Source organism: Sander lucioperca, chromosome 1 (assembly GCF_008315115.2).
Source record: "Sander lucioperca isolate FBNREF2018 chromosome 1, SLUC_FBN_1.2, whole genome shotgun sequence".
NCBI lineage: Eukaryota > Metazoa > Chordata > Actinopteri > Perciformes > Percidae > Sander > Sander lucioperca.
This window is the reverse complement of record NC_050173.1, coordinates 36,060,766-36,086,546: the sequence shown is the minus strand read 5'-3', so window position 1 is coordinate 36,086,546 and position 25,781 is coordinate 36,060,766. Positions and strand designations below refer to the sequence as shown.

General features: G+C 40.6%; 1 protein-coding gene across 1 annotated transcript; it reads left to right on the top strand.

Moving 5' to 3' along the window:
- The first annotated feature begins 370 nt into the window (after positions 1–370).
- ccnjl (cyclin J-like) lies at positions 371–19,404 on the top strand. Its single transcript, XM_031319539.2, has 6 exons — positions 371–706; positions 1,418–1,525; positions 5,109–5,319; positions 14,983–15,282; positions 15,419–15,578; positions 17,128–19,404. Exons 2-6 carry the CDS (start codon positions 1,448–1,450, stop codon positions 17,648–17,650), a joined length of 1,272 nt encoding a protein of 423 aa, XP_031175399.1. The 5' UTR covers positions 371–706; positions 1,418–1,447; the 3' UTR covers positions 17,651–19,404.
- Positions 19,405–25,781: the final 6,377 nt, after the last annotated feature.

Genomic DNA, 25,781 nt, shown 5'->3' with positions numbered 1-25,781 from the left:
AATGTAAACTGGGTTACTATGAGAAAAGGGCATTTTTGACTGGCGGTCAAACAATCAATCAAACGTTTTCTACAGAAACTTGGTTCTGCTGAAAAGTATGTTATAATTGTTATGATTTGATACTATAAATAAATTGAATTGAATTGAATTGAATAATTATGCTAAGCTAAATACCAAAGTTATATAATCAATAATAACATAACTAAAAAAATGTAAATAATGAAATCAAGATAAAAGATAAAAATAATGGGGGGGGGAATCAAAAAAATAATTTACACATAGTACAAAAATAAAATGAAACGGTTTTCTGAACATGTGTGGGTGTTTGTAGTTTTGACACTGACCTCTAAAGGACTACAACTCCCAGGCTGGAGGACGGCCCTTCACGTCGAGCGCACGAGCCTCGCACCGCAACAGCAGCAGCTGGTGCAGCCGAGGAGGACGTTACTTTGTTACAGCGGAGCTACCGGGAGAGAAAACGACGGAGCAAAACCTCTCGGAAAAGTGTAAACAGTTGGGTGAATACGGCTCAACCAAACGCCTATTGCCGGGATTAGGCGATGGGAGCTGTTTTATGAAATTGCCAGCGGATTTGAACGTTACATTTTTGCCGAAAAAAAAGAGGTCTTTCTCAAAGTTGAGCCGAAGAGGAGTTCAGGATGTCGGGCTGAGACAAAGGGGTCTGGGGGGCATTCCCGTCGGAGCGGTGAGTTGCACATGTAATAACCACCGAGATGAAAAGTTGACCAGTTTGCTGCCGTGTTGGAGAAATTAGGTGTTTAGTGTTTAGTTTTATCGCAGTGTGTTGTTTTTGTTTTAACGAGGCGAGTATTTGTGTGCTCTGTGGGCAGTTAACTTGTGTAGCCACTGTTTGGCCGCTGTCTCGTGGTGAAGACGCTTTTTAAATGATAACCAAAGTGTGAGATTTATAGTTAGCCTATTTGTCTTTGGAAGTGAACAACCACGAGAACATTGGCATTAGTGAAAGGCGGCTATGATTCATTTGACCTACAGCGTGGTCGAGCGGGCATTTAACTGAGCCATTTAAATTTCCGAGCAGAGAAAATGGCCTATGCAGGGAAAGAGACCTCTACTGTGGGATTAGTAAGGTGTCCAAAAACTTTATCAAAACGACTCTATTTCTTAACAGATAACTATTTTTGATCGCCTTATTTTAGTTGTTACTATAAACACAAGCATCTGGCTAGTTGATTAAATCATATAATCCATTTAAATAAGAAAATGTGTAGACTAACTTAAATTTTACTTTCACCCTCTCTTGTATCAGATGGTTGATGGTATGATGGTTGTTGAAAACTATAGCTACATTGTTCAGTTATTCTCGCCACTCTCAGAACTAGCATGCCGCCCACAAAGTTTTTTAACTTTGTCTAATTTTGGGCACGTGTCTTGGCAGGTAAAACTTGATTCTTGAAACCTCCTCTGGATGGGAAAGATGGAGAGGGAGTTGCAATGGTGGAAAGGACAGCTAGCTGCAGATATCCATCAATCGCTCCGCATCAAGGTGAGTCTGTTATTATTAAGCACTTCTTTATTTTGATGGGAATCTGTTGTTTTGTTGACAGTAAACCTGTTTTGAGTGTGACTGTTAACAAAGCCTGACATTTACATTGAGAAACCAGTAAGTCTCTGTAGCTTTTTCATCCTCCAGCAACCTGAGAATAACTGTGTTGCACTGTATATTATGATTAAAACAATAGACAAATAAGTAAAGCACAAACGATCAGGCAATTAATGACTAAGTCAATCAAAAAATTAAATTTAAAATATTAAAATAATTGCTTCAGTCTTTTTTCTCTCTATCTTATCATAAATTAAATATCTTTGGGTTTTTGACTGTTGGTCAGACAAAACAAGACGTTTGAAAAAGTCAAAATGGAACTGATGAGGGAAATGTGGAGCATTTTAAAGACGGGTAGATTATTATGAAAATCATTTTAAGTTGCAGCCTTTTGCAGTCAATAAATTGATAAAAAATTGAGAGAAATTGTATTTTTTTTCCTGACATTTTGGTGATTAAGACCAACATGCTTGCATAGCATGTTGGAGAGAACTTATAATTACATGTTCCTGTTGTCTATTTTAACATGATCTAAATTAGATTACATGGAGGAATTAAGGCTCATTAATTGAAAATGTCTTAATTAACCTCGAAGCGTGATCATATTTCTTCCCATGTGTCACTTTAATGGAGACATCTGTCACTCGACTGGCATCTTTGGGCTGGGACTCTGCTGCCAGCTCCACGCTGAGGGAGATGAATACAGATCAGGTTTTAGATATCAGGTGCCTGAACATACCGGAGATTGCATATATGTGTAGAATGATGACGTTGTGATGGGTCAGATGTTTGTAAGCCCTACATATATGATTCATTCATTTACACCCAGTTTACTCATGCTGGACAGCGTGTGACTCAGAGTGAGACATCAATTAGACTGAAAATCTGCATGCAGAGCTGGAAACTAAACGACACACCCACTCTTTTCTCATATACTATAATGAGAGAGAGAGATAGTCGGGTCTAATGTTAGGTTTGATTGCCCTATATCAGCTTTTTGGTAAAATCCCAAGCAACAGGCTTTACCACAGTATGATGCAATGCCCTCATTGTAAATGCTGTAAAGTTGTGTATGGTGAATTGAGAAATGCTTGAGACTTTTAACAGATTAGATTGCATTGCTTTATTTAGGCACCTGTAGCAGCCAACATACTGTATATTTGTCTCTGTGTTTTAACACACAGAAGGTCTGTCAGACCATTTAAGAACAGCGTGTTTTTCCAGCTTCTCGCTATCTTTTGATTGTGTAACTCACGGTTATGGCTACAACTAAGGATCATTTTCGTTATTGATTAATCTTCTGATTACTTCCTCGATTAATCGTTGGAGTTCTACTCACGATGCATAAACATACTTTTACCCGAAAGACAATCTTTTCATTCCTCGGAGGAATAAAGGCTTGATTTTTCCCCTGCTATGAGCTTACATTTACTTCTCATCATAACAGCAGTGTGTCCTGGTGTTCTACTAAAGACTGAAGTATTTGTATTTAAGGACCTATGAATTTGAAAGCTCTCAGACCCTATCACAGCCTTATTATTACAACAAACATTTGATTATCAAATAATCATTTAAGTCATTTGTCAAGTAAAAATTGCCTAAGATTTACTTGTTCTGGCTTCTCGAATGTAAATATCTGCTGCATTTCTCTGATCTACATGGCTGTAAATTGTTATGTTTTAGTGTTGGTCTACTGTTGGACAAAAGAATAGGCCAGAAACTAATTATTTTCATTACAGATTATTTTCTGGATTAGACAATTTATCATTTGGTTGATAAAACATCAGAAATCAAAATCCTTGAGGTGACGAAATCATGTTTTTTTCCCTGACCAACAGCCCAATACATATACTAATATGTAATATTGTTTTATCAAGAAAAGCTGTGAAATGTTTGCATTGTTTACTTGAAAAATGGTGTAACTGATTAGATTCTCAAAATAGTTTTTAAAGCTTTTGATGACTATGTTTTCAGACGTGGGTACGCTGAAAGCACAGTAACATTTAATGGAAAGGAATGGTGAAATGAGTATCCGAGCTGTGTTTAAAAAGGCCTTCACACAGTGTTCACATTTCCTGCATGGCGCCTGCTCCCCCACTGTCTCATCCAGCCTTAATGACGTTTGCTGCAGTGGTAGTGCCCTGATGTGGGAGATAGCTCTGGTGTGTAGCATGTGGCAAATTATCAGACATGCAAATCAGGCGGAGGCAGCTGTGGAATCCTTAATTATGGTGCGGGTCCCCCACAAAGGCACCTTCTCCACCCCACACAGAACCCCCCGGAGCCCCTCCAGACTCCAGCAGCCCCACCCTTCACATCCACCCCCATTCTCCTGCTGCCCTTGTACCCCCAGACAGACAGATGGACCAGAGGCTGAAGCAGTGGGAGGAGAGGACAGTTTGGGGAGTATTGGGTGGTATGGTTGGTTGTGGCACCCGGGGTGGAGTGGCTATATATGGATTTGGGAGGGGGTTACTGTTTATTTTAAAATTCCATTGAAGTCTGAGCATCATTGCTGTTTTAGTTCAGCTCAAAATGTTGTTAGTTTGCTTAAACTTGAAAGTGGTGCTACATTTCCCCCCCCCTCACAGCAAATTGTAATATGTTAAGTATTGAAGATAGCATGAGTTCCTTTTTGAAATATGACGCTTTAAAGCCACATTGGAACTGTTTGAGCCAGCTGAAAGTCGGGGATGTTCCTAAACAACAGTCCTGACATGATGTGGATGTTTTCTATATTTCCCCTCTCATGTAAGGACCCCTCACTGTTTGAATTTAAGGAGATTAATCTACCAATCCTCAATCACGTATTAAATCCAATCCAAAAGCCCTTGTTTTTACTCCGATTCACAGAGAGCAAGAAACATTTTTGAAAACAATTTTTGTTGTTGTTTATATAAGCAGCTTATATACAGAGCAAGTATGTGCTGTGAGTTTGTGCATTCAGTACTAAATGTTTGTTTCTTACTCTAAGAAACTGGAGCCTTTTGCTCTCCTGTTTTCTGTATCTGATTGTAAAGATACCCGAGGCTGATTCAATGCTAATGCCCCCAAGTGTTTTCCTTCCACTTTGAAACACATGCAGCTAATTGAACATGAATAGGAGATGTGCTAGGGGTGAAACCTAATCCTATCTACTACGCAACATCTACTGGAGGAACCATGCCCCCCCAACCCCACACACACACACACACGACTACCCTCAGCCTATTGCTCAGAGACCCCTGCAATGACCCAAATTAGCTCCTCTTCTTTGCAGCGATGGTGAATTAAATGAAATTGAAATGAGGCTGAAGCATAATCAAGAATTTCTGTCGGTAAATGGGGTTTTATTCCTTGGAATATTTTAGACACATCAGCTCTCCTGACAGCAGTTAAACTCAGTCAGCAGGAGACATGCATGGCTCACTATTATTATGCATATACTTTACCACCCCTACGTTTCTCAACTGCTTCTTCCTGCCCCCCTCCCCCCCTTCCCGTCATTTGCGTCTCCCTTCACACCTCTTCTCTTCTCCCTCTCCAGGAGCTGAAGCTACCGGTCTACCGAGCCCACTCTCCGCAGATTGGCATGCGGCGGTACTTTGCAGACTTGTTGGCCATCCTGAGTAATCGCTACCAGCTATGTCCTACAGCGCGTCACCTAGCCGTCTACCTACTGGACTTGTTCATGGACCACTATGATGTGGCTGTCAAGCAGCTCTATGTCATCGCCCTCTCCTGTCTGCTCCTAGCTAGTAAGTCCATTTTTTAGCTTTCCACCTTGTCCCCTAAATCCATCTACATAGTGTTTTGCTTGACGAGAAGAAACATGATAAGGTGGTCTTTAAATAAATGTTCGTAAGACTCAGATGTGTTTAAACTCATGAATTGGAAACTTAATTTCTTTAATCTAAACCTAAATCTACTACAGAGGTAACTTTACCAAGACAATGTTGTGTTTCATCTTTAAAAAAAAAGCAGTGTATTTTTTTTTCTGTAAATTTATAGAAAAAAAATACTGCTTTTTTGCAGAAGGGCTACATTGTAAATTGTCTGTGCTAAGCGAGCTACTGTGACTGTGGTTTATGCACAGATGGCACAAGGTGAAACACTTCCTGCAACAAGGCTAATTTAAGTTATGCTCAAGAGACCATGATGGTATTTTGTCTTTCAGCTCCACTTTTCAGACTGATCTCATAGCCTTTGTCGACAGTTTACTGTAGCTGCAATGTTGGTTTGAAAAACACAAAACAAGGTTTCCATTGTGGGAGGATGAGTGTGCCATTGTTTTAGGAGAAACTGTTGGGGATTACTCATGTTTCTGCAGAACTACTTGTATTGATACTGGCTGCAATAACATGTCTGGGGCTGCGGTGTGTTACTTTATTCCCATCCAGTCACTTTGAGATGAATACTATCACACCTGCCAAGGTCCAAATGTCCTCTAATCAAATCTGTGATTTTTTTTTTTTCTAACCCCTTTTTGTACCCTTCTGTCATTGAAAATGTGATTTGTTGCAGAGGACATCCTCCCCACTCATACAAATCCATTTTGTCTTCAGGCTAATTCTCTAATGGCACTTTTCTCTGCGATCAGCCTGATGTTTTCATACTTTGGTTGGCATAACGCTTAATAAGACATTTTAGGTTCCAATTAACTCTAAAGGGGGAAACACAGTGAGAGGGTCAAAGTTTAAGATGAAAATATGGTCAATGCCTAAAAACTACTTCAGGGCTATTTTAATGTACACAGTGCCAAGAATACGCATTACTAAGCCTCTGTCATGATTGACAGGTCAACATGTAGCCCCGCCCTTAAAGCATCACCTGCTTAATCGTCAATTTTAAAATAAATGGGACCCTAATTTACAAAATGAACATTATGCTGCATTGAAGAAGACCTGAAACTAGTGATTAAGGCAATAAACACGTCATGAAAATGTTTATTGAGGTAATAAATCAAGTGAGAAGTAGGGACATTTTCCCATTGTCTTCTATAGAAAATGACTTCTTTTTGCAGTCAGTGGAGTCGCCCCCTGCTGGAAATTAGATAGAATGCATGTTTAAGGCACTTCCGCATTAGCTTCACGTTTCAGGCCCGGAAGCTTCGTTGATTATTTTTACAATCTATGGTCACACCATTTTACTGGTTGACCATGTTCCGTCATTATGATGGGCATTAGTTGATCTTTTCAAGATTTACATCTCTAGTAGTAGCGTATGGGAGGAGCTTGGAGCTGACAGGATAGGGAGGTTGGAAAGTATTGACAGACGTACTAAGGAAATGGGATTTGTTAACAAAAAATGTATATAACTACATACAACCCAGAGTACAGAATCCCCCTGTTGACATTATACATTACTGTTTATTAGATATCTTTACAACCAGCCAATTGCTGTCTGACTGAAGATATACTTGGTGATTGCACAGTGCAGCTTTAAAACATTCTAGTTAGAGTTTTGGATTTAAATTCCTTTTCAAGACTGACGACTGCTTGATGTTATTCTTTGCTTTGCTTGTCAGTGTTTCTGGAGAAGTGATAACTAGTAACCAACAATAATGATTCTCGGCTGTGAAATATACAATTGTGTCTTTGTGTGTGTTCCGTGTAAACCAGGTATGTAAATCATTCTTCCCCTGCTGATGCATGGTGCAGGTTGTGGTAGTTATTAGTGTCTCTCTGTGTCTGTCTTGTGATTAACAGACTGTGAGGTTTTCTGTACATTAGTGCAGCCCTTAGCATCATGGGTAATTAGACTAATGATGCCATCTAAATGGGAGTCTGGAATAGGGCCCGCTCACTTGGGAGGGCTCTGTGTATGCATGCGTGTGTATGCGTAGTCGCGCACAGGCCATCTTTGCAATCAAGAGTAGTCTCTGTGGTGGGATAAATTTGAATATGAGACTTGAAAGAGATTTTATTTAGAAGCAATCTCATGAGAATCCAAGAATAGCTTTGACAGTTTGTTCGAGTGTTATAAATATTATAAAGCCAAACTGGACAGAGGTTCTTCTTCTGTTCTCTAATAGATTAATCTGGGTTTCTATTGAATCTCATGATTGTGGCTCAGTTAGTCAGGCTCTCTTCTCTTCTGCCTCTGACTTCTCCAGGACTCTAGGGAGTCTCCGCCATGATTGATGAAGGCTTGAAAGGGCGTTTGATTCAAAGTTGTCTTGGGTTTTTATCTGTCCTGAGGTGCTTTGGAATCTGGCCTAGTTATTGAACGGCCTCCCCAGGTCCCACTGCCTGCCTTTGACAGGCACATACATTGTCTTTCTTTAAACAAATTCTAGTTTCTGCACTTGGTTAATTAATCACTACCTTTTTGTGCCTCTCAGCAGTCAATGCTTAATCCTGTTACTCTTTTGTGTGTGTGTATGTGTGTGTGTGTGTTTTCATGGATGAGCTCTTTATTTGCAGGAATGAGATAATGGTCAGTTTTTCAGTGTTATTGACTGCTGGGAGCTTATTTAGAGACCTCACATTGTTCCAGAAAATCCAATTACTCCAAGAAACCAAAATAATGTGAATTTCAGTGAAGACTATTTGTGTACTGCATATTTCTATTTAAATCAGTCTACATCCCCAAACTTAGTTTCTATTGTGTTACATTCCATGAAGTCCTGCAGTGATCACATCCGTCTTCCTGGCAGGTCTTGGTCCCTGAAGTCAGAGCTCTGCATACTGCAGCTATTTGTTATGGTAAATGACATCATGGACGTGCCTCTGTTGCCAGCTAGTAAACATGGTCACAATGTTTTACTCTCCATTTATATATTGATAGTTAAGTTTGTTGTTTGGCACTTGATTATGATCATTCAATGCTTGGTGTATTTCTGCAGCAAGTTCTTGTTGAAACTTGATTTAATCTATTTTGTTCAGTGAAGGGTCTCTAAACAAAAAAATAAATAAAAGAGCATCCTGTAAAACGCACAAGAAGCTCAGTTATATTGACAACACAGTGCACTTAAATAGGCCTCGGAGCCCGGGGGTTGGGAGGAACTGTGTGCTAAGGGGCACCTGCCATATGCTCTCCAACTCAGGCCTCAAACAAAAGCCCATCAATGCAAGCAGGACAGCCAGCCAGGCTACCAGGCCCTTCCCAGAGAGGGGGAGGGGCGCAGAGGCTGAGGGGTGGAGGTTGTTGTGTGTTCAGGCTTGTGTGTTTGTGTGTGTGTGTATGGTAGAGATTTGCTGTAAGCTAATATTGCTAAATGAGGAGATGGTTGCTGTGGAAACCTTGTGGTGAACTCAACCTATGATTTTTGTGTGTGTGATTATCTAAGTAAGATTCACATTTCAGTAAATCCATTAGAGATTTTCCCATTGAAAAGGGCACCGCTTTACACCAACCATTTAACCGACTGGGCTCTGGCGGTGTCCTTTTACCTTTTGCTGCTGGCTCTGTTTTCTCTTCGTTCTCTCACCTTGTCAGGGACAGCCGGTCCTGGGACAGGGCGGCCAGTAAAAGCCACACATCCCTGGGGGGTTTGGGAAATGAGTGGAGCGATACTTCAAAGGCAGGTCGGCTGCTGATGTTAAACAGGGTAGAAAGGGAGGGAGAGGTGGTGGCCTGCAAAATGGGACATGTTAGAACTGAACCACCCAGCAGGGTGCCCTGAAATGTAGATTAATGGGGAACCCACTTCCCCCTTTATCCCTCTCAGAGGTTTGACAATAATTTTGTTTGAATTGTTGTCATGTGGGGCTCTGATAATTAAAGAAATTATGTAAAGATGTATAGATGGGTTTGAAAAAGTTAATATTATTCATTACCATTAGATGCTACCAAGGCACCTGTTCACCTTTGTGTTCATATGAGCGCTGGTGTGTAATTGTAATGTACGAATGTTTGAATTAAGTCATATTTCGTGTTTTGCTGTGTAATGCCTGAGGCTCTGTTTGCCCGCACACTGTGTCAGCCCTTCTCACCCATACGCCAAGGCGCTTCACACCCTCAGTCGTTGGATACCCCCAAAACACACCACACATACTCCCACACATCCACATAAATACACAGGGCTGGGTTTCTAATTTTCCTTGGTCACCCAGGCATTAGCATCAGGGGTCAAGGGTCAGCCCGGGTCTACATTGTGAGAGCTGTTGGGGCCAGGGGTGGCAGCATGGAGATTCTGTGATGGTGCTGTGAACAATTTCACACTCCCAATGAAAGATGAACCAGCATATAAAAGGAGTTTAAACAGCAGAGGAAATTCCTCCATCGCTGTCAAGTCGAGGAGAAAAAGAAGTAAACAATGAGGAAGAAAATGAAGATTGCCTTAAGTGTTTTTTTTCCACTTAACTCTTTATTAGCAAGTTACAGTAGGTGACATAAAAAACTGTTTAAAAAAATACCTTCACATATTTTTTTTATTTTCACATATTGGATTAATTTGTAGTGCCCTTGCAATGTGCCCATTTTGAGTCTTGTATGATGTCATTTTTTCCAATTTTGCTTCCAGTTAAGATTCTTGTTTCAAGAGATGTTAGCTTTTCCATTGAAAAAATGGATTCAACAACTACCAGCCACTGGTCCTGTGTTACGGGTGGTAATCCAAACTATGTGAAAGCATAACATTGATTGTGGTCAATTTACATTTTTACATTTTAATGGAACTTAACTATTTGGAGGACTGATCAAAATGGACTAGAATTACACAATGTCTTCAAAATGAAGAGCAACAGAAATGGAGGCCTTTGTCTCTGTGTGAGAATGCAGCTCTCAGGTTTCCTACCCCTATCACTCTAAATCCCTCCCCACCTCCACCTCTTCCCCAAACGGCACACCTGGGAGGAGGCCCTGCATCCCGACCTTACCTCTCCCTAACCCCTGACCTCTTAACGTCTCCCTGTATGCTTGACCTTTTCTCATCATCACCGTCACCTGCGGGTGCCGTTAGAAAGGATAGTTGTCCTTTCAGTTGCAGTGTATGGAAAGGTAGTTGGTGTAGATGAAAAGAGAGGCTGTTTTTTTTTTCTTCTTCATCAGTCTCTTTCCTGCTCGCTGACTTAAGATAGGATCATTTAGCCGCCTGCATTCCAGGTAAGCTGAACTCACAGGAGAGGAATGCACCGTCTTCTCTCAGGCCACATTCACACTGACAACAGCAAAATGGTACACGAGGCTGGATTGATGTTTCTGGTACAAGGTATCAGTGAGAAGATCAAACACAATCAGGAAGTTTAATGGCTTACCAAACACCGATGCACTGAATGAGGGTTTATGTTTGTTTGAGACGGGATTGTATATCTTGTGATACAAACAGTAAAATAGCACAATACTACAAGGTATTAAAATTGGTACGTCCACTTTCATGTTTATGGTATATGTTGAAAATGTAGTACTGAAAACTATCAATCTTTTTTATGTATTCTTGGATCTGAATAATAAATGAGCTAATATTATATATTATCCTGCATTTAGGCAATGATCTTGTACGTCTTTCTGACAAACACAAATTCTTTGATAAATTTGGCATAAATGGGCGGGAAAAAGTGTCCTGTAGTTTATGTTCCTCAAACTTAACTATTGAATAGAATTATGTTGCTTTCAGTACAGAACGTCTTATCACTACAGCTGAAACACCGAGTGGATAATTGGTTAGGTGATCTACAGAAAATCAGTCGGCAGCCATTTTTATAATCGATTTACCATTTTAAAGTTGTTTTTTTTTAAGTATTCTTTCAGGTTCTCAAATGTGAATATTTGCTGGGTTTCTTGGTGATAGTAAATTGAATGGGTTTTGGAGTGGTTGTCTGACAAAAAAAGCAATTTTAAGAGCTCTAGGCAAATGTGATGTGTAATTTAATTATTTCTTCACAAGTTAGACCAAACAATGAATCGATCAAATAGGAATATAATTGACAGGTCAATGCATAATGTATCTAATAGGTAGTTGCAGCCCCAATTAGCACTTTTATCTAACGTTGGGTTGTGCTGCAGATAAAGTGAAACCAGAATCAACTTGTTCCCTCTACTGCCCTGTGTTTTATGCCCGAGCCCTCTGTGGTGGCCCCGTTGCTGTGCTAACTCATTTGAGTGAGACCACTGTTTTGTCATACAGGCTGTGATACACACAGGCGTTCTTTTTACAGTAAGTCAAACCGGTTTATGGCTCTAATCATACTGTACTAGGTCCTTCTGAAGTTGCTTTGTTTTTTGTTTTCAAAGCTTTTGGGGATCCCATGTCTCATGTGCCTGGTCACCCACAGTAGTAAACCAGAGGAGTAATCACAGAGCACAATGGAGAGGAGATTGACTTGCTCGGTGTCTCTCAAGATCAAAGAGGCTGGGGTTGTGTGGAGATTGGGGGCATTGATGGTGTTTTATGGCAGCGTCTGTGTGGACATAGCAGTCTAGTAGCAGACAGAGCCCTGATCCAGAGGATATGAGGGTGAAAGAATGGGGCAAGTGTGGACTGGGCTGTGGAACGGCCCTGGTGGGTGTAATCAGCCCTGTTTCACAGTGCTTCCTGTTCTGCTGGAGAGATCCCATTATTGCCTCTCTGCTAATTAACCCTCTGGCCTATTGGGCTGCAGATCCCCCACACCCCTCCCATCATGCTCTCTCAACCATTCCCTCTCTCTTCCTCTCTCCTGCCCTGCTTAATGGTGGGTCGCAACATTAGTGGTAAACCTCGCACTCGGTAGGAAGACACCCCTCTCACTGGGACATGGGAATAAAGAGGTAAATGAGGTCCATGAAAGACACTGCAGACAATTGTTGCTTGGAGTATCCACTTATAACTCCAGCTCGGAAAAGCCAATAAAGCCCCTACTTTTAATGTTTGGTTGCCATGGTTTCAGATTAGAGGCCAAAATAAACGCCAACAGAAGTGTTGTTGTTGTGATTTCCAACTGGAGGCATATTTTGACAAAGCTGATACACAACTAAAAGATTCTACCCAGTGGATATAATGGCAAGTAATTATACAACGACTAAGTGGCACTTAGTCAGCAGGCACTAGTGTATGCAGTGTTTTCCCTAGGTTTGTGAAAGACTTAGGTGCACATATTTGAGGGGGGGTTAACGGGTCCTCCCTTAAGAACATTTTTTACGTTTTTTTAATTATAAAAAAAAAGCATTAATACCATATCTATATCTAAAACGTTAGAAAAGCTCGAGCAGATAATAAATAAAAAAACACTCAAAAAGCTTAAAGACAACTACAATCATTGAATCTGAGAAAAGTCATTTGGTTAGTTTTGACACTATGTATGATATCCTTACTTTCCGTACAGCTGATGTTAGATAAATCAGTCGGGTCAATATCAGTTTATTGCAGATATATCAGTATTGTCGTACAGAAACGCCAAAGATATGTTTCAGGACATTTAGAAACTTTTGCCATTAACATAGTTTGTCCACCAGACAGCACTAATAAATTTGTTTTTAAAAATAATAAATAAAATAAATAAAAGTAAAATGTCCCACTCTGTACATCTCAATAAGTAATACTTTACTTTGCATCCCCGTTTTTAGCAATTATAAACAGTATACACATTTAATGAATGATTTATAACCTACTACAATGTCTTTGTAAAAGGTTATGAGGAAAAGTGTTTATTAATGTAAAGTATTTGTCAGAAATTACAGTATAACCTTAAAGAGTTGAGTCACTAAATTGGATTTGGAAAAGCCTTTGCAGAATAAGTTGACGTAGCAAACATTTAACTCATGTGAGCGATCAGCTGCTTTGCTGTCGGCGTCTAGTCTGATATTCCCATAACGTGTCTTCGTCTCTGAATATCAGGAAACATGACCAATACTAGCTGACATCAAAGAACAATTAAAACTTACAGAATCAAAACAAATTCCTGAAGAACACTCCATTTCTCTCCCCTATATGGGTTAGATTACCAAGGTGACTTGTTTTGTTTCTGGTCTGCAACCTCTACTTCTACTGTGTTTACTGGCGGATCACAGCCATGCATAGCCTATAGCGCCAACTTCTGAAATTTCTTTTCCTTCTTTGCGACATTTTAAAAGTTCACTTTTTAATTTTTTAATAATAGTCAAATTCAATGTAAACAACTGGTGTAACCTTATCAAAAATGGTTGTCAAATGTTTTATCTAAAATCGACCATCTGTTTGTATATCATTGTTGTGTTCTCAAATATTTATATCAGCCTCAAAAATCCAGAAATGGCTGAGCTATAATTATCAGTTACCTTGTAAGTCTACTAGTCCCCACATCGTCCTACTAAAAGCTGTGTGTAGTTAAGGCACATGCTTTTTAGAGGTAACCTGACACCTGCTCGCCCTCATTCTTTAAATTTGAGCAGTGGAGGCCTGTTGGACCCTTGGATTAAAGGCAAAGTCACCCCCTTTCATTGGTCACACGGACCCCTGAGGCCTCGGGACTGTTGCCATGGAAAAGAGGATGTCTTGGGATGGGGAGGGGGCTCACCATAATGGCACTGCTGTAATGTCTCGAGTGAGTGAGAGAAACTGAAAAACAGGGATTGAGCTGACTGTTTGTTTCATAGAAAGTGTCAGACTTGTATAATCCACAGTAAGTGGCCCTACACTCAGTAAGCCTATAGTGATTTTTCCCTGTTAGTGTAATAGCTTAGCTTTATAGCCAGATGTTCAGTAGTAGTTGACTTAATTGCTAATGCTTAGCAGGCGCTTGTTAGGTTTTGTGCGTAGCTGGAGTAAAGCTCTTTAGTGCTGACCAAAAACCTGCTCCATGTGGCTACAGATGATAATATTCATTGTATCATTGTATAGATCTATTATCATCACTCCATATCAAGATGGTTTGAACTTCGGCTCTGAACAAGACACTATTTTCTGTTGAAATGTTCCTTGCTCCTTTTTTTTCTAAAGCTAGTTCATCTATTTCATGGGATTTTTTAATATGATCCTTGAAAGAGATTAAGTTCTACAGGTGGTTGCCAATTTGGCTAATTGATGTAATTGTTAGTAAGTGTGACCCAAGTGGCTTTGATTTCCAAAAAAAGTCTTACCAATAAATTAGCTGCAATTATGGATTTTTTTTTTTTTTTTTTTTTATTAATCCATCAATTGTGTATAAAATGTCAGTGAAAATGCCTGTCACAATTTCCCAGAGCCCAAGGTGACGGGAAACTTTTGTACTTTTTTTGTACGACCAACAGTATAAAACCCCCAATTTATCACTTTTTAAAGATGCACAAACGGAGTAAAGCTGCTCTCACATTTGAGGAACTGGAATGTGTGCCATTTTTGCTTGATAATTCACCTAAATAATAAATTGCATATCAAAATTGTTGTTATTTTGGTCTATTGTCGGATTGTTTTAGCTCTGCAAAAATACATTTTCATGGGAATGGGAAGTCTGTCTTTTCTTGTCTCCTCAAACTGTCAGTTATATATGAATTGCACTAGAAACTGTTTAGTAACCTCACTGCATCTCTTCCTTTCTTTCCAGGTAAATTTGAGGAGAAGGAGGACCGGGTTCCCAAACTGGAGCAGCTGAACTCTCTGGGATTTATGTGCAGCCTGAACCTGGTTCTCAACAAGAAGGATCTGATCAAAATGGAGCTTCTGCTCCTCGAGACCTTTGGCTGGAACCTGTGCATGCCCACACCTGCCCACTTTATTGACTACTACCTCTATGCCTCGGTGCAGGAGGGCGACCTATACAATGGCTGGCCCCTCTCCTCCCTCTCCAAGACCAAGGCTTTCATGGACAAATACACTCACTACTTTCTGGAAGTCTCTTTGCAAGGTGGGTTTACGAGGAGAAAGGTGAACTGGACTCTGCTTCATTGTTTGTTCCAGAGGTGTTGAACAGGAATTTATCAGCTTGGTTGTGTAAGATGGATCAAATAATTTACGAAACTCTTGTCTCTGGGTTCTTCTAGACCACGCCTTCCTGAGTTTCCGACCATCCCAGGTTGCTGCTGCATGTGTGGCAGCATCTCGTATTTGTCTTCAGATTTCCCCAAGCTGGACAACTGCACTGCATCTACTAACAGGCTACACCTGGGACCACCTCACCCAGTGCATTGAGCTCATGCTGCTGTAAGTCACGCACGCATGCACGCATGCACACACATGAACGCACACAAACACAAGAACACACGCACACACACACACACACACACACACACACACACACAGACAGACACTCTTAGCTGTCCATCGTGTTCGATGATGACGCTTGCTCCAGGGATGGGGGTGGGAGGGGGGGTGGGTTCAGCGTCCTTGCCGTTGGTGCCACTTCTCGTGGGCGTAGAGTCCGATCCTTGAGCCGCACACTCGTCCGCAGATGGAGCAGGGAAAACCAGATGCCAGGGGGGTACCAGCCGCCCGCTGGTGTCTCTTGATGCGCCTCTCGGATCGTCGGTCTTGGCTGATTTGGTGTATTTGAGAGACTGCAGCGGCACAGGTGACCTGCCAGGCTGATCTGTCGAGTGCCAGAGATTCAAGCTGCGTGAGGGGGATGTTCGCTCGCTTTAGGAGGTCCCTGGTGTAGTCCTTAAAGCGCCGCTTTTGCCCTCCAGCAGAACGCTTAGCGCCCATTAGTTGACTGTAGAGGACTTGACGGGGCAGGCGGTGTTCAGGCATGCGTATGGTGTGCCCTATCCAGCGCAGATGTTTTTTGGCCACGGCTGCTTCCATACAGATTGAGTCAGTGTTGCTGAGGATATCTGTATGGGGGATTCGATCTTCCCAGGACAAGCTGAGGATCTTCTGTAGGCAGCGGATATGGAAGGCCTCTAGGTTGGTGATGTGCTGGCAGTATGGGGTCCAAGACTCTGCCCCATAAAGCAGAGTGGAGAGACATACCGCGTTGTAAACAGCCACCTTGGTGCTGATCTTCAGGTTACGGTTTCCAAAAACCATGCTGCGTAATAGGCGTCCAAAAGATGATGAGGCTTTATTTATCCGGGTGTGTATTTCTGTGTGACACACATGCGCACACAAGAACACACATGCGCACACACACACACACACACACACACACACACACACACACACACACACACATACACACACACTCACACGCACACACACGCACACACACGCACACACACACACACACACACTCAAAAGCACACTCAAGTAGAGAGAAAAGTTCTAACAGAAAACCAGGCTGGCAGAAACACCTCTTGAAGTGTAGTGGGCAACTCAAGGTAGATGACATTAAGGCCCCTAACTCTCTATATTTTTGGTTGCCATGGTTTTGGATTATAAAATAGCTGTGCTTAAACCAGTGAAGGCTTATGTTTGTATCATCTGACAAAGCCTGTCCATCTGATAATCCTAGCTGATTAGCCTCAGTGCTGTGTAATTTGACAACTGTAATTAAATTGCACATTTCTTGGTCAGCGGCTGTGTGTTTATTTGTGTGCATGTTTAAGTGTAATTGTTTGCACATGTTCACACTAATTGTGTGGGAATAAAAAGGATTGGTACGGACCAATCTCTGCCCCATTAATGGGTTAATCTGAGCAGTCATTTTTTTTTACTTTGCTCTCTCCCTGTAATGCAAATGGTTCTAATTCAGTTGCCTGCATAGTTGTTAATTAATTTTATCTTTTTTTACGTGTACCTTTTCTTTCCACAGTGCTCATGACAATGACGTTAAGGAGGCCAACAAGACCAAATCCACTCCTCCTCACCGGCCCTCCTCTCTGCAGTCTCATCCCCAGACCTCTCACCTCTCTCCAGTGTCAGCCATCCAGAGATCAGCCTCTTCCTCCTCCTCCACCTCCTCCACACCACAGCTGCTCTTTCAGCCGGACGGCTTCACACATCTTTCTCAGCATTCCCCCTCCCTGTCCCAGCTGCAGGCGCTAGCGGACTCCCAGGCTTTGGGGCCTGTGGTGAACATGTCTCAGGACTTCCTTCAGAGCCACAGGATGGGTCTCCTAACAGCGGCTCCTTCCATGACTGCTGGGGTTGGGTTCCCCTCATACCCAACCCTGACCTCTGGTCTCCAGCCGGGGGCTCGTGCGCTGCCGCTCCAGGGCCCCATTTCTGTGCAGATGGCCCTCGCTGCAGAGCCGCGCCACTGTCTGAGTATGGCCTACAGCGGGGGCTACCTGGGGGCTCATCACACTTTCACAGCGGGCTGCTTTGACAGGTGACGCCAGGAGACGGAGAGAGAAGACAAACCCCTGCGGGAGTGCACCGCTATGCTTCCGACCCAATGCCCTACCCCGAAATATCCTTTTACAGATCTCCTCTCTCTCTCCGTCAGCTCTGCAACTTCTTCAGCTTGTCCAACTCCCCCGTCCCTCACACAGAGACGCCTCAAACGCAAGCAGAGGTCCAAAGGCAAGACAGACCCGGTGGAAGTCATCACACTGACATGACAAATGCGCCACCACCTTGAAATACTGAGGCATTGCAAAAATGTTATTGCCATATTCTGAACTGGTTTTTATAAATCTGTGTTATTATGAGACTGTTATCACTGTGAATGAGATGAAAGCAGCAGTGTGATCGAACACCCACCTCATTCAGTGCCTGTTCTCAGTCGTGTGATAACTGAGACAATTTTAGAAGTGTACAGTACACAAAGTATCTGTGATGAGGATATCTTGCTGCTTGACATGATTTTCCTTTTTTTTAATTTCTAATCCCAAAAATTGAACACATTTTTTTAGAGAGGGAAATTTGGCTGGTGTTTTTTTCTTGAGCCACCATTTGAGAGAGAAAGAAGAAGAAATAGGCCTAGAGGCTTATCACTGCCTTCCAGTTGTGTCTCTTGAGCAAGCATTGATCTAACTCCTGTAGTCTCTGTTGGAGCTGAAGGGCCCCTCTGGGAATTCCTCATCAGATAAACCCTCGGAGGGGACGAAGAATGAATTGTTTTGAGCACAGCAGGTGAAGTCCGCAGCTGGAACACGTCTGCAGTGTTTGTTTTTTTGCTTTCCTCCTCTCTGCCCTCGTCAACTCTTCTCTCCCGTCTCCAAAGTCGAGCCTTGTGGCAGAGCCGTCAAACACCCGGGTGAAAATGTGTCTTTCTGGCAGCTGCAGGCTTTGTCATACTAAAGTTTTAATTTCAGTGTCCCCGGCACCACTCAAAGAATTTAACACAAACTGATGTGACTGGACCAGCATGGTGAAGGAGACGTGGACGTTGTTAGTCTATTGTACATATGAATTGCTGCTGCCTTCTTACGAACTGTTGGTTCTGTGTCTGTGTTAATGACTCCCAATGTTTACATGAACCACTAAGTATCAGGGACTTGAACAAGATTACTTGAATATGATGCCATTGAAACATGCCATAGCTTTTATTTATGATGACCTGTTTCTTTCTTTTTTCATTTTTGTTTAATATAGTGTAGCTTTTTATACCAACTTAGAAACGCCCCATTGATTAATTATGGTTTTCTTTGTACCTGTTCGTAGAAATTGTTTATTCAGGCTCAGGTTTCAAGGCTGAAACTAGCAGCCTTCTCATTATTCTGTGCTATTATGCTTTAAAGTGGATGCTATTGCAGCATCTGGGGGGGCTGGACTATTACCCTTCCTCATCACTGGAACTTACTCTGCTGACAAGTCAGTAACTGAGTGCATGAAACGGTCTGTTTGCATCGTAGTGGAACAACCTCGTGGTCACTGGTTTCACACATCTGTGGGCAGTCGACAGTAATTGCTTCCCAATCCCCAATCTTCCACTTCCTGTTAACGTATAAACACAACCAGATTCCCAGTGTCGGTCACAAGGGTTGCCTACTGGTTACCATGGTGATACCTTAAATGACAGTGGACCCCAGGTTCTGGGATGCTGTTGACCGAATTGGGACTGAATTAGAGGTGAAACTAAAGATAATCTTCATTACTGATTAATCTGTTGTTTATTTTCTCAATAGTATTGTCTTAAAAAAAAAAAAAAAAAAAAAGATACAATAGTTCAAAATGCCAGTTATAATGTCCCACAACTCAATGTGATATATTCGAACGGCTTGTTTTATTCGACCAGCGAATAACCAAAATATTCAGTTCACTATCATTTATGATGTAGACAAGCATCAAATTGTCACATTTGAGAAGCTGAATCCAGAGAATTTTGGGGAAATTTCTTTTTAAAATTGACTAAAGTAAAATAATTGTTTGCTGTGGATCAGCTAGTCCATAAATCCACTACTCCTTGCAGCTCTACTGTGGACCCCAACTTCTGGGATGTTGTTGACTGAATTCAAACAGTTTTGCTGTGGACGTTGCACATCTTACAATGTTTTGCCTTGTCCTCAGCAGTTCTCAGAGAACACTACATGAAGCCCTCTGAAACACGCAGACTATTATAATCACTTTTACAGCTAGACATCTGTATGTTTTCCTGCCACTGAAAAGGACATGTCCTTTCAGTGATATCAACTATACTATGCCTTTTGTTTGAACTTTATGTACAGTTTTCTTACATTTTCTTTTTACATTCCTTTTCAGTGTATTTTAGTTAAAGCTTTTTGTGATTCTCCTGATGGATGCCGTTGGTGTGAACTAGATTTTTGTTTTAGAGTTCCAACTTTTCCTCATAATTCATGAGCAACTTCTCACTGAGGTGTCAAAGGTGCAATACGTTGTTTTTCTGTTTAAACTGACCACAGCCATCACTGTCTCGTGTACACCACTGGTTCATCTTTTGTAACTTATTTTTGATAATTGTGTAATTTGACTTGCTGTAGTGTGATCTCCTCTAGAGGGCAGCGGGCTCTAAATACACAAAATATGTTGCATATTGCAGCCGCCTCCTTTTGAGGGATAGATATTATACTGAATGCTTTTGTCTTTTAGCTAGAGATTTCTCCCTCCTGTGAAAGGTGCTGATGTCACTCACACCAAACTACACTTGTAATAGTAATGAAACCACAAACTTCCAATTTATATTTTTGTATTATTTTGTACCAGTTTGTAGTCTTGGTTTATGTGACACTGAATGACAGAAGGAATTCTTTAATCATAATGTGTCACGGAATAATAAACACACAAGTGAACTGAGTTTCTGAGGGGTGTTTCTTCCGAGGAAGCATGACTGAAGTGCCTGCAGCTATTAGGGAAATGACGGCTTCCACTGCAACGGTCCAATGGGTTTAAAGGGAAGACAATGCAGCAGCTCCAGTGATAAGCCCAGCAGGCTTTACACACAATCTTCCAGCTGTGACCACATGCTGTCAATGCAACACATCATTCATTTGTATTACTAAACCACATTAAAAGCCAGTGGTGAAATGTAAAATTTTTATATATATATATATATATATATATATATATATATATATATATATATATATATACTCTGTTCTTCACTACATTTCAGAGAATATTATACAGATTAAATTAATTTTGATGTACAAAACATTTGAGGGGCTTATAAAATGTGATGCATTTCTCCAGATTAAAGTACCCAGCAGTATATAGGGTTGTTAAACTTAACTTGCACCAGCTACAAAACATACATTGTTTCTTACGAATGAATGATTAAATAAACATGAGCTATTCTGCTGTATAATAAGTTCTTTTACTTTAAGTATATTTTTCTTATAATACTTAACCACTTTTACCTACTGTGCTACTGGAGTATTGATATAGTGTGGTATTGCAACTTTTACTGAAGTCAGAGATGTACTTGCACAATCCACCACTGACTAAAGCACACTTTGTATTTGAGGTCAAACAAAGCAAATATTAAATCTCTCATTTCCACACTCATAGCCATGGGTGGAATAGAATTTCCATGAGCAATTACTACTTTTCAAGCTGCAGACAAAGTTATTGTTCAGTATTTGAGAAACGAGTTCAGTCTCTCTTCTGCTTCTGAACTCCGCCTCCTCCGCTCAGCCAGAGCTTTCTGTCAAATGGCATTTTGATCTATAGAAATCTGTTCAGTGATGGCGCTGTCTCTCACACATGAGACATTATACTCCAATATAATGCTTGCAAATTGACCGCCCTCTTGTGTTGGACAGTACAGTGGACTGTGGACATTTTGAGCCTCAGCTCTGTTCTCTCAAACACAGCAGAATACTGCAGAATTTTATTATGAAACTCAGGATTTTGGTAGTTTTTTCTCACAAATCTGGAACGCAACCATGTGCAAATGCTTACACATATCAGCTCACAGATCTTTAATTAGCATTTAGTTAAATGACAAAAGATATAAAACATACTCCACTTAAGCCTGATGAAAATGTAATTAACTTGGCATACAGATTAAAGAGCAATCAGTACTTAGCACACCGTTCATTGCGTATTTTTAACATTTTGTAAAAAAGTGTGTATTGATGTTGAGATTGAAGGGGATTTTTACAAGATCTCCAATGTTAAGTGGCCCGTCTGTAAGGGGAGGGGGAGGGGGTGGAGACAGGGGAGTCACTTTGATAAAGGATCAATCTCACAGTCTCCTGTAAGCTTGGGGGGGGGGGCTCAAGAAGCTGCTGGCTTCCTTTTATGTGTCTTCGTGGAAGAATTTGGAAAAGGGTCGGTTGGGGGTGCAGAGAGAGCTGCTCACCTTATGTTTGGGGGTGGGGGGGGTTGCAGTACATTTACTTCAAACTTACAATATAAAATGTAATCAGCATTGATGTTTTGTGCTTATATAGTGCAAATTCCTAAATGAATTTGTGTTTAATCAAATAACCACACAGCAAATATAAGAACCTGGAAGTATTCTGGCCTAGAAAAGGTGTTTATAATGCACAAAGCGTCAGGGGAAGAGGGGATTAAAAGAGGCCCAGCAGTTCATTTTTAACCCGGGGCCCCTCCAACTTTATCCGGCCTCACTTTATCATTATTTTTCTTACATTTACATGCTACACAAATGGGATGTTTCTGTCGACTTCCTCAATTAACTGGAAACTTTGCATACTTAAGTCAATTGTACTCACCTCTGTAGATGTAGTGGTGGCACTGAAATGACTGTTTTGATAAAACTACATTTAATCTCTTCAATGTAAGTTGAGGTCCATCGTTGCACTATTTGAAGGATCATTTGTTGTAAATGGTTTTAAATTCCTTGCTGTTGTTTAGGTGATGTTTCTTTTATTCTCAGTTAGATAGCCAATATTCTCATGTTTTTCTCATGATCGTTCCTCTACCTGTCCCCCCCTCTCTGATTCAGGGATTCAAAAGTTTAAAAAAAAGCAAAAGCAGGCCACTGAATTTCAGCTTTGCTAAATGTTCTGTCTCATAAAAATCCTGTTTTATTCCTATTCATAAGAAGACGTGAAAAAAAAGGCTACCATCCTTCCTTGTGATGTCACACTCATTAAAAAGCTCCAAAACAGGCACCTTCTGATATGATACCATTAGTAGGATTTGTTTTTGCAAAAGCCAGAGATTATATGATGAGCATTTCTCCATTTTCTCTTTTTCATGTTGAAACACAGCATGTCCAATGTCCATGACGAGTGGGTAAATGTCACCTAGGCTATATGTTACAAGAGAGCAATGTGGTACTGTTTCTAGTTAATTTTTCAGGATTCAGCTTCGGATTCGGCCAAATTTTGGGCTTTTTGACGGGGTTCGGTTTCTGCTAGGGATGCACCGAATCCAGATTTTTGGGGTTCGGCCGAATACCGAATCCACTGGTTAAGATTCTGCCGAATCCAAAACCAAATCCTACTCCCATCATCAGTCCATTAACACAGTAAACACATTAATGAAGTAAACAACGACCACAGCAGTGTATTTTTCAAAGCTGGTAATGGTCGTCTGGTTAACACAAGTTTTAAGCTGTGACTGTCCTTCCTTTGCCGTACCTGAAGGCAACTTTCACCATTTTGGCTGCTGTCTGTAGATTCCTTCATGCACAACTCGTATTCTGTCGGATGTTTCAAAAATTCTAAGGTTCGGCAGAAACCGAACCCCGTCAAAAAGCCCAATATATGGCCGAATCCTGGATTCGGTGCATCCCAAAATAAAACACATTTCTCTGCTAAACAAGTTAAAGATTTGGATCCAAAAGTTCTGGTAGAACAGAGTAATAGGTGATTAATATTAACCCAGTCAATATAAATGACAGCTTTCCAAATGTAAATATACTCCAGCTATTTATCTGATAACATTTTATATCCATTTGCAAAAGGTAGGACCCCATTCTCTTAATGCATTGAAATAGATTACTAATAGGGGTTACTATGGAGAGGCAAACTCCCTCTGGTGTTTTATTGAGGAGAGAAGAAGAGAAGAAGAAGAGGGCGCCTCTTAGTGGTGACAATGGAAAAGTGCAGTTTTTTTGTGTGCTGCTCCTCTCAAGGAGAGCGTTTGTGAATGTAGCTGATTGGGACACTTCTCTTTGATTTTAGCATAAATGGCTGTATATTCACGGCAACATATGTTTCCTTGTTAAGGGGAAAACGTGTTGGTCCAGGTGAAGCATTCTCTGTCCTAAAGCAGGTCAGAGGAGAAGAGTGTTTATTGATACCAAATTATTTACAAATACAAAACTGTACAGTGTCCATGATTTGGAGCCAGTGCTGTTTTTGAATTTAATTTCAAAGAAAGATTTTACGAATGGAAGTTGGACTTGCTTTACTGTATGTCTGTGAAACCTAGGTGACCTCTGCACTTTGGCTGTTTTTGGCTATCTGGTGTGGACATCAGTATGTCTGGACCAAAACGTACTTTAACTGTAAAAGAAAGACGAGCAATAGTGGAAGTTATCTAGTATAAATAATAAAGCTTAGATTTTTTTCATTGTATTATTTTACACTTACAATTCCAAATAAATAACAAATATATGAAATAATATAAATATTAATAAAACTTAAATAAATATTTTTCTTTAAATACTTTGGTCCCATTATTAACATGATTGTGGTGATACTCATTTAAATGTTAGCTTGATCATCAGACAGATTTTGCCACTTTATTTTTTATTTTATTTATTTTTTTATTATTTATTATTTTATTTTTTTATTTATTTGATTGGGACAGTGCATGTTAATGAACAAACATGGAATACATGCATGTAAACATGCCGGATTGTAGCCAAGGGCTAATTTCCATCCGTAGTCCCACGGGCTAAGATCACACAGGTCACAAAACATTGCATAATAAAATTTACATCTACAGTAAGTACATTATTTATCAATAAATTAACAAAAGCCCTATATACAATATTCACATATGACTTAAAAATTCATTCAACTTCAAAAATTCATATACACATTACAAAATAAAGAAATTCAGAAAAAGATACAACATACCAACTAATGTGTGCAACTTTGGTTTGCCCATAGCCATTTTTTTTAAATGAACTTTAAACGAGCTATATGTAGGGCATTCTCTCAATGTTAGAGGAAGACTATTCCACAGGTTCCCACCTCGGACAGACAGAACCGTCTGACCGAAGGTGGTACGCCTGTGGGGTATTATCAGGTCTCCTCTAGTAGAGGCTTGAGTGGTCCTCTGCAAATTTTCTTTAGATTTGATAAAGTCCTTCAATGGTGGAGGAGCGAGGGAGTGTAGAACCTTGTCATATCACATTTCATTTCTTCAATACTATTCTAATCGCTGAGAACGATTGTACATGTGACGATTCAGAGGTCTGGAACCAGGCTGTGTATACGTTGTATTTGAAATTAATAGCACACTGCAACGTTTGCAATTCAGTGCAGCAACACTATGAACTTCAATATATACTCCAAAAAGTTAAATGAACACCTCTGTCTCAATAATTGTCCTTGCATCTTAAACTATTGCATTGTATCAGTTTGCACAGGTGTTGGTGATATTGTGTTCATGACACAAGATTCCTCCTGAGGCCCAGTTCACATTAATCAAATATTTATTTAAACATATTCTACCAGCTAGCCGAGCTGAGGCCTGAGCCTGCAGCACTTCATTTATGCTTAGTAATGCTGACAAAGGACAGACATCCCTTGCAGACATTTGGTTTAATTTAATTCATTTGCATTTGAAATAAAAATAAAAACAAGCAACAAGGAGAAGGAAACAGAACAAGATTAAAAAAGTATGATGAGACAAGATACAAACTTAAGGAGGCGCCTCCTTTGAGTTCAAGTGATGATTAAATACAATAAACAAAAACAAAACAAGTCTAAACGCTGTGTCATAACCGGTAGTAATGACGGACTTAATTATAAAAACAAAACCCCAATTAAAAATACTTGGTATTTCCTTTCAAAAAAAGTTTTTGGGATAGATATTCCAAAGTTCAAGCATGTTTCCCTCTGATCGTCCTGAGACCAGACGTACTGACTTATCATTCTGTGATCTGCTCAGTGGCTTTCTCACTCTGTCTCA